The following is a 9,326-nucleotide window of genomic DNA, read 5'->3' as shown; positions in this document are numbered from 1 at the left end:
ACAGTAATCAGAATCATCACTTGACCTGTTGGATAAGGAAGGTTGAGAACAACCTAATTAAATTATACAAGGGTTCGTATATATATAAAGAGGATTTAACATATTGAATACTTTTAATTAAGTAAATATTAAATATTAGCTTTCATGTTTTTTATACAATATTTTGCCAAAATTATTTTGTATTCTTGTCGCTTTAATTGCTTCCGCAAAACACTTGTTGGATATACTACAATTGCTAAATAAGAGTCGCTGCTCTTATGAGGAAAAAAAATTGCATTGCTATACAAAAAAGAGTACCGCAAACAATGAACATAATACTATAATATACACCTATTCAAAGGAATTATTTTGTAATAAACAAATATATAGGTTATGTCTATCATAATAACTTCTTTCAAAGGTTCAACCAAAAAAGAAAAGGAAACTTGTTTCAATGACAATAACAAAAAGAAAAAGGGTAAGGTTTTTCTGAGTTATATGGGGATTAATTTAGCATCAACATATTACACAGGATGGAGATGGGTTCCTCCAGATTGCTAACTGACAGAAGAAAAATCAACAGTCAACAACGACATTTTTAAGACACAAATGTGAAGACTAGATATTTGGTTCTATATAAAAATACATTGAGAAATTAGACACACACACACATATATATATATATAGGATATATAAATTGAAATAGAGAGAGTGGGTTGTTTGAGCATGTACTTAAGGGCTTGAAAAGACCCCCTCTGGAGCTCCCTTCACTGCAATACAAAAAGATCAAGGTAAACTCATCTCCCAATTCATGCAAACCTTTGACTTCGAACGTATGTTGTTACGAAACCAGAGGTATCCATGAACTAGCAGCAGAGGTTTGCCATCATATCCTTTCAGAATTGTGTGATGAGAACTCCAAATTGGGATTATACCCAATACCTTAAACAATGCTTTGATGTATAAGGAAGAGAGAAGAGTTGATTGCAATATCAGGCATGTGAAACCATGTTTATATAGACTTGGAAATGGGTTCGACGCAATCTGGATCATTAAGATGAATGAACCAAATTAATTAATATGTTAGAAAATCTCAAAGAAGGTTTTGGATACCCAAGGATTGATTCAACATAGTGCAAATTATATTAATTGCAAATTTGTAGCTAATTAATTAAGGATCATTTAAGAATCATTTAATTCTGTCAAAAAAAATTTAAGAATCATTTAATTCTGTCAAAAAAAAATTAAGAATCATTTAATTCTGTCAAAAAAATTTAAGAATCATTTAACGTTATAGTATTAACTTTTATAATATTAACTTTTTTAATAGAGAAATGTTAACTAGAGTTGTAGGACATTAATTAAGGAATTAAGAGAAATTTATTTTATTGAAATACACAAAATTATAATGTTTTTATTTTTTTATGTTTTTCTATAATCTTCGGAATAAATATTTTATCGTTTTAGTGCTTTAGCTTATATCTTAACTATAGTAGTCAGTAATATCTTTTTTAATATTGTGTATTCACTTACAGCTAATAAATGTTTTTATATATTTAATAACATTATTCAAGGATGGTGGACCATTACCGTTCGATTGTGGATCTCTGCATATTAATAAAATCTACATAATTTTATATATTTATTCTTGAATGTTTTTTGTCTGCAAGCATTAAAAAGATATACTAATCCTCTTACTACACTAAATACTCTCATAAAATTAAAACTTTATTAAATGCACATCTTTTTTATTGTTTTTTCCCTTTAAATAAATTAGATGATCATTTAGCTTATTTTAAGTGGATTTTAGAATAGAGATATCAGTCTCCTTGGAACAGTAGTTAAAGAAATAAAAAAATGAAATATTTATTGTAGAAATTATAAATAAATGTAAAAAAAAATCATTAGTCACATAATTTTACAGATTCTAGTAAAAATATTTTTACTTTTAGTTTTTTAATAAATATCTTAAGGTTTCTGGTTAGCCTTTGCCTTTTAAAATTACTACTAATAATCTAAATATTAAATATTTCGTTGAAAATTTTGGTCTGAACGGATAATGTTTTAAATATTACATCTTTTACATTTAATATAACAAAGATCGAGATGCATTAATTAATACTATAATTCCACCCCGCGATGCTAGGTTATTTTTACTTTTAAAATTATAGGAAAAAGTAACATGTTATAAAATGAAAAAAATAAAAATAAATATATTTTACTTTAGTTGAACCAGCTTTTGGCTATTTTTTGACCTATTTTTCTCAAGACTAGTTTGGAGTATCTTGATGAGTGCAATTTAAGCTACTCTGAATTTTTTATACTCTATTAATTGACCTTCACAATGGTATATCATATTTAAGTAATTTACATACACGTTTGGTTTTAGTTATATAATTTTAAGTAATTTTTAAATCACTCATAATTGTATATATATATACTTCTATATTAATTTACACATATTTTTTTCAATTAAAATTTTGTTTTAACTATTTTAAATGAGACAACAAAATATTTTTTAATCTTAAGCTTTCATTGCATATAAAAATTATGAAACTTAATTTTAAGCAGCATGACAGGCGTAAATTCCATCCAATAAAAAATAATAACATCTTAAAATTAATAAATAACTTATTGTACAACGGACATTAGAGATACTCTGAATAGCTTATTTTAATCGATTATATTGGTTCATTGACTTTCCAAGCAGACCCACCAGCTTCCACGTGTCCCCCCGGTGCTTATGCACTGTTTTTTAATTTTGATAAAAAAAATTAAATAACCTTTTTATTTGTGGATCCCCTCTTTCCTTTTTATTTGTGGAACCCCTTTTTCCCTTAATAATATATTTTTATCTACAAAAATTAAACCTTAGATTTTATCCAAAAAAAATTAAATTTAGTATGACTATGAACAATAACAATAACTTTTATGCATAATGACTTATTGAAACAAACATCTATACGTTTTTATACAAGTTTAATTATTTTTATTTCAAAATGTTTGACTTGTCTTCAAGTTAATAACAAGTTAATAATTTATAAAACGTCAGTCTCCTCTCCCTCCTTAAGACGAAACATTCACACTGAATATATTTGATTTGCTAAAACATATAACATTAAATAATATAAAAATATTTGTTGTGTTTAATTTAAAATAATTAACAAAACAGCACAAAACAAATGAAGATGAATAGAATAAAAGTTATTTTTCTCTTCTTCAATAAATCATAGGATAACGTACTATCTATTCTCAGTATAAAATAACCAAAATATAAAAAAAAAATTTATTTATTACTAATAGTTATATTTTCCCTTTCTCTTTTCTCGATGAAAATAAATTTATCTTATTGAACCAAAGGGTTAAGGCAAAAAATATTGTTGTTATCACCGTTACAATTAAATGCTAAATAATTTAAATTCTTATACTTATATTTTGAATCATAAAGAAAATATAATATTTATTTTTATCAAATGTGAAGATAATTATTAAAATAATATGAGACATATTTAGTAAGATAGACGTTTTTATATGAAAGTGATAGATAAATATTAATCATTCAATTTTACCATTTTTAATTAAGATTAAAATAAAAAGAGATAAATTCTTAAACTTTTTTTGAAAAGTCAAAATACATGACACTTTGCATAATAATAATAATAATAATAATAATAATAATAATAATATATTTATATTAAATATTATTTTATAATGAATAATTAATAATAAAACATAAATTTTAGAAACTAAAATATAGTATAAAATTAACGTAAAATACAAGCACAGATTAAGAATTAATATGCAGTATTAATTGGAATTTCCATATTGTCAATTCTAGTCCAAATAATACTCATGACTGGCCTCCTCGATTGACCTCTTCATAATAATTTTCAGCAAGATCCATTCTTCTTTGTACCCATTATTTAATTTAATTGATTAAAAACCAAATTGAAAAACGTAAAGAATATGTATACTAACTTCATTATTAAATGTAAACACTTTTAATTAATTTAAACTTATTAAAAAGTTAGTTAAATTAATTAATTATACATATAAATAAATTAATTATACTTTCAAATTCTAAAACATTATTTATCTTGAAATGAAAATAAGAGACTAAAATATCTAAGAATTCAGGAAGGGAAAATATGCTTTTTAGTTCCTAAATGTTCTATCAAATTAAGAATAAAAAATTAAGAAGTATTAGATAAAAAAGACTAAATATGTTTTTAAGAATTAAGAATCAAAAGCATCAATATAAAAATAAGTTTTTTTACCATGTTTAACTGAAAATATAAGAATTAAAAATACATTTTTTTCTTAATAAATAATAAATAATTAGAATAAAATTTGAGAAAAAGAAAAATAAAATAAAACTAGTATTTTACTCTGGCGATGAACTTCAGACATATATATATTGGGAGTTATGTTTTGATCTCTCAATTATTTTGAGTGTTTGTGAGTTTGTCTGTGACACTCTCTCTTTCTCTCTCTCTACGCTTCACTTTTCCGTAATAAACCCTTCAAAAGCGAAAGCGGTTTCTCGTTTTTGGACCTTATCTCTCTTTCTAAGGTTCGATTCTGCGTACTTTGGGAGGAACAGACACACATGAAGGATTCGAATTCGGATCTGTTTGACCCGGTCATGGCGATGGAGTCCGAGTGGTCTCGCGGCGGCACCACCTCCGATGCCGATTTCGCCTTCGCCTTCAACGACAGCAACTTCTCCGACAGGGTTCTCCGGATCGAGATCATGCACGACCCCGTCGACGCCCGCCCTGATTCCGACGCCTGCGCCACCATTGCCGACTGGGCCCGCCACCGCAAGCGCCGCCGCGAGGATATCAAAAAGGATAACGGTCATCTCTCTCTCACACCCACTCTCTTTGTTTTTTTTAAAGAAAAACAAAACAACTTTTAGGGTTTCTGGAATTGCTCACTGGTAGAAGTGGAAATGGATGTGATTTTGCACGTGCAACGTGTTTTTTTACAAAATTAGAAAAAAATGGGACCATGAAAGTGTTAAAATTGGAAATTTAAATTGTGTGTTTTTTGTGCGAATTTGAAAGTTTATTTTTTACTGAAAAGGGTATGTTGGATAGTGTTTGCGTAGAAGCTTGTGTTTTCTCGTGCTATGCCTAATATGTATATGTATGCTGTTTTGGTTGGTTGCAGGTGCGGATCTTGCTTCGGTGCCAGACGAGCAAGTTTTGAACGGGCATCAATCTGAAGCGGATGAGTGTGAGAATCAAGATGAAGAGGCTGATGCAATGGTTGAAGAACCCCATTCTGGTATTTGAATTGAGTGCCTTGAAAATCTTGTGCTTAGAGCGTGTTTTGTTTTTATTTTCAAAAACTATTTTTAGTTTTCAAAATGTAATTAAATAACGATGTCTAGACTGTTGGTGGAGGGTGGTGCAAGGCAGAGAGTATAGTGTGGAATTGATGGAGAGCTTGAAGAAGATGAGAAAACATCTCCTAACAGTTTTCGTTTTTTGGTTTTTAAAGTTCTTGTTTTGCAAACAATTTTTGAAAAAAAATTATATATAGTGATTGCTGAATAGTTTATAGTTGTTTTACTAAACAGTTTTCAATGCCGAAAATCACAAGGGAAACAAACAGCTAGTTTCCCAATTATATAGTTTTTGGAGAACTCTACATTTTTCTCAAAGAAGTGCTTAATCTAAATGTAAATTGAGAATATGATTTAAACTTGAGTGTGATTTAATAGAGAAATTTGTGTTACCAGAGAGTATAACATTCTGCCTTTGCTTGTGACAATGAAACAGACATGGATATCATTTGATTCCTTCTCTTAAGTACGAAGATATCAGTTCTGCTTTATGAATACTTTTGAGTTTGTTGTGGTTAATGTAGGTGATGAAGCTACAAATAGTAATGATTCAGACTGGAGCATGGACTGCTCTGCAGGTGCAGTTGTTAGAGTTAAAACGCTGCATATCAGTTCTCCTATCTTGGCTGCAAAAAGTCCTTTTTTCTATAAGGTAGATGAAGGTCTTTCTTCTTTATAGAGGATTTGAATATTTTTACCAAAAATATATCTGCTTCACAGTTTTTATTTACTTTATGCAGCTTTTCTCAAATGGGATGAGGGAGTCTGAGCAGAGACATGTCACCCTCAGAATTAACGCCTCTGGTATGAACATAGGAATTCGATTTTTGGATTATTTGCAATTGTTTTTGTTTTACTTCAAATGGTTATCTTACGAATGTCATACTTGCTTTCATGTTGCAGAAGAGGCTGCTCTCATGGAGCTACTGAATTTTATGTACAGCACTACCTTGACCACTACTACAGCACCTGCATTGCTAGATGTGTTGATGGCTGCTGATAAATTTGAAGTTGCTTCATGCATGAGATACTGTAGCCGGTTATTGCGGAATATGCCTATGACACCTGACTCTGCATTGCTTTATCTGGAGCTTCCTTCTAGTGTCTTAATGGCTGATGCAGTCCAACCATTGACTGATGCTGCGAAGCAGTATCTTGCTGGTCGATACAAGGATATAACCAAGTAAGTGTTTGCCCTTTTATTTTAATTTCAGTCACATTATCTGATACTCAAGCATTACAAACACTTTTCTTGATCTGATTTTTTACTTGTATTAAGTAACACTATTTACTCCCTCTTCATCCTGCCTCTTTTGTTAGCTATTGGTATTAGAATTTTGATTTCAGTTTGTAGCTGCTGATATGAAAATTTTGATTTCAGTTGTAGCTGCTTTATTGTATTTTGTTTGAATTTCTTTCCATTGCTCTTGCTGTTGGAGACTGGGAAAAGTTGGTGAACAAAATACGTGTTCATTAGAAATGATTCCAATGTGTGTATGTGTATTTACATCTAATAATTAGCACCCTTGTAGATAATACTTCAGTTGGATGGGTGCTACTTTTGGTTAATCAACTTATAGTGACCTGTTATTTTTACCCATTTCAGAGTGTGACCAAACATGCTATTAATAGGTTATAAACATTTTAGAGAGGCTTTTTCTATTATGGAATCCCATGACAAAAAGTCTTTTGGAAAACACATTTTTCATTGTTTACATCTTAGTATCATGTCTTTTTGAATGCTAATAATTCTTGTATATGACCAGGTTCCAGGAAGAGGTTATTGCCTTGCCCCTAGCTGGAGTAGAGGCAATACTGTCTAGTGATGATCTCCAGGTCGCATCAGAAGATGCTGTATATGATTTTGTGTTGAAATGGTCTCGACAGCAGTACACTAAACTGGAAGACAGGCGAGAAGTCCTGGGTACCCGGCTTGCACAATTAATTCGCTTCCCTTACATGACCTGCCGAAAGCTTAAGAAGGTCTTGACCTGTTCTGACTTTGACCATGAAGTTGCATCCAAGCTTGTACTTGAGGGCCTATTTTTCAAGGCCGAGGCTCCACACCGCCAACGGTCGCTGGCAGCAGAAGATACTGCATCTTCAAACCGTCGTTTTGTGGAGAGAGCATACAAGTACCGCCCAGTGAAGGTGGTAGAATTTGAACTTCCCCGGCAGCAGTGTGTGGTGTACTTGGATCTGAAGCGGGAGGAGTGTAACAACCTCTTCCCATCCGGGCGGGTTTATTCCCAGGCGTTCCATTTGGGTGGACAAGGTTTCTTCCTATCAGCACATTGCAACATGGACCAACAAAGCTCTTTCCATTGCTTTGGGCTGTTTTTGGGAATGCAGGAAAAGGGCTCAGTGAGCTTTGCCGTCGACTATGAGTTTGCTGCGAGGTCTAGGCCGACAGAGGAATTTGTTAGCAAGTACAAAGGCAACTACGTGTTCACTGGGGGAAAGGCCGTTGGCTATAGAAACTTGTTTGCCATTCCATGGACTTCGTTCATGGCTGAGGATAGTCTTTACTTTATCAATGGTGTCCTTCACCTTAGAGCTGAGCTCACCATCAAACACTGACCCCCATTTCTAGTTGTAAACTTTCTATCTATTCCGGTTGGTAGCCTTGACCTTTTTTTTAGATCTCAAATTCTCATTTTCTGTTAACACTAGTAATCTATCAAAAGCTTAAATATACAGCATGTGCACTAAAGTGGATAGTGTTGCATGTGATTGAGAAGATAACTAGGACCCTGATATATTATTATCTAGGATTCTAGGTTAAGTGAACCTGCCTTCTTCAATTTCCGTGATTTTCTTATAATCAGTTTCCAAGTGTCGGATTTGATATCACACCTGACATAGTATCAGTCGTTTTCGCTATGGGGTCACTAAAGGTTTTAATCAAACTGTGGTCTAAAGAAAAATAAATATTAAGGGCTTGTCTGATATTTTTTTTTCAATTTTTTGGTTTTAGAAGTTGCTATGTAAAATAATTTTGCACTACTCAGCAATTATTTTCTTATCTAAAATTCATTGAGTTTTGAAATTTGTCATTAAAATAAGTATTTAGAAAAAACAGAAATAACTGAGGTTTTCTCATCTTTTCTGTTTTCATCTTGTTCAACTTCTTTCCTTAATATCACACTATTTTATATTGCATCACTCATCACTAACTGTTTGAGTAATCTGTGTAGTTATATTTAGAAAGAAAAAAAATAGAAATCAAATATTTTCAAAATTTTCAATTTTATTCTTAAGAAAATTTCATTCCAATGGTAATCGTCCTTCTAGTTGAAGGTCGAATTCGGGTGATTATTCCTAGAAATCATTTATTTACTTGACTAGCATTCGCCTTGCCAATAATAAATATAGTGCGTACATGCTCAGCAGAATGGATTCTTTGGTATTAAACATCGATCAGTTTCAGTATTTTAACATCAAAAAATTGATATTGTATATAACTATTTAATATTTAAGGGTTTTTAAATTACATTATAAAATTGGAAAAAAAAAACTATCTGATGTTCACAAAATACTTTATTAAATAGGTTGTGTATATCTCCCAATAAGAATTAATCACAAATTTTGAACATGAGAATAGTTTTATGATGAGAGGATGCAGAAACATGTTCTATTAATTGTGTAATGTGATGTTTTTCATGTTGCAGGACACGAATCCTATTCTGATTCTATTAAAGAACAAAGGATAAGAATTTAGAATGAAGATGTGGAATCCAATTCTTCATCAACGAATGATCTAAATTTAGAAAGTTCGGAATTTAATTGTAATATAGTAATATCCTTAGGAATAAAACAAGGATAATGTTACAAAGACGTTATGTACAGATGGCACCAAACCAGAGTTACCTGGGATACGATTAGACATAGGATGATTTTGCACCGCACCTGTCACTTTTCAGCCACTGTGTGATGTTAATGTTCGCATATATGATTTGGAAATTGGGTTATTTTGATACAAGAATTTGATTAG

The 9,326-nt window shown here is 30.9% G+C and overlaps 1 protein-coding gene across 1 annotated transcript; it reads left to right on the top strand.

The window, feature by feature from the left end:
• The first annotated feature begins 4,416 nt into the window (after positions 1-4,416).
• LOC114418352 (BTB/POZ domain-containing protein POB1-like) lies at positions 4,417-8,122 on the top strand. Its single transcript, XM_028383652.1, has 6 exons — positions 4,417-4,838; positions 5,155-5,271; positions 5,857-5,984; positions 6,073-6,136; positions 6,236-6,515; positions 7,099-8,122. The coding sequence occupies exons 1-6, from the start codon at positions 4,589-4,591 to the stop codon at positions 7,910-7,912; spliced, it is 1,653 nt and encodes a 550-aa protein (XP_028239453.1). The 5' UTR covers positions 4,417-4,588; the 3' UTR covers positions 7,913-8,122.
• The last annotated feature ends 1,204 nt before the right edge of the window (positions 8,123-9,326 follow it).

Source organism: Glycine soja, chromosome 7 (assembly GCF_004193775.1).
Source record: "Glycine soja cultivar W05 chromosome 7, ASM419377v2, whole genome shotgun sequence".
NCBI lineage: Eukaryota > Viridiplantae > Streptophyta > Magnoliopsida > Fabales > Fabaceae > Glycine > Glycine soja.
Note: the sequence above shows the minus strand (reverse complement) of the source record. Positions and strands in the feature narration are given on the sequence as shown.

Excerpts from the sequence above, each read along its gene's own strand:
- LOC114418352 (XM_028383652.1), top strand. The coding sequence starts at position 4,589 with ATGAAGGATTCGAATTCGGATCTGTTTGACCCGGTCATGGCGATGGAG. Across the intron at positions 5,985-6,072 it reads AAAGTCCTTTTTTCTATAAG|CTTTTCTCAAATGGGATGAG; the intron begins GTAGATGAAGGT and ends TACTTTATGCAG. Across the intron at positions 6,516-7,098 it reads CGATACAAGGATATAACCAA|GTTCCAGGAAGAGGTTATTG; the intron begins GTAAGTGTTTGC and ends GTATATGACCAG.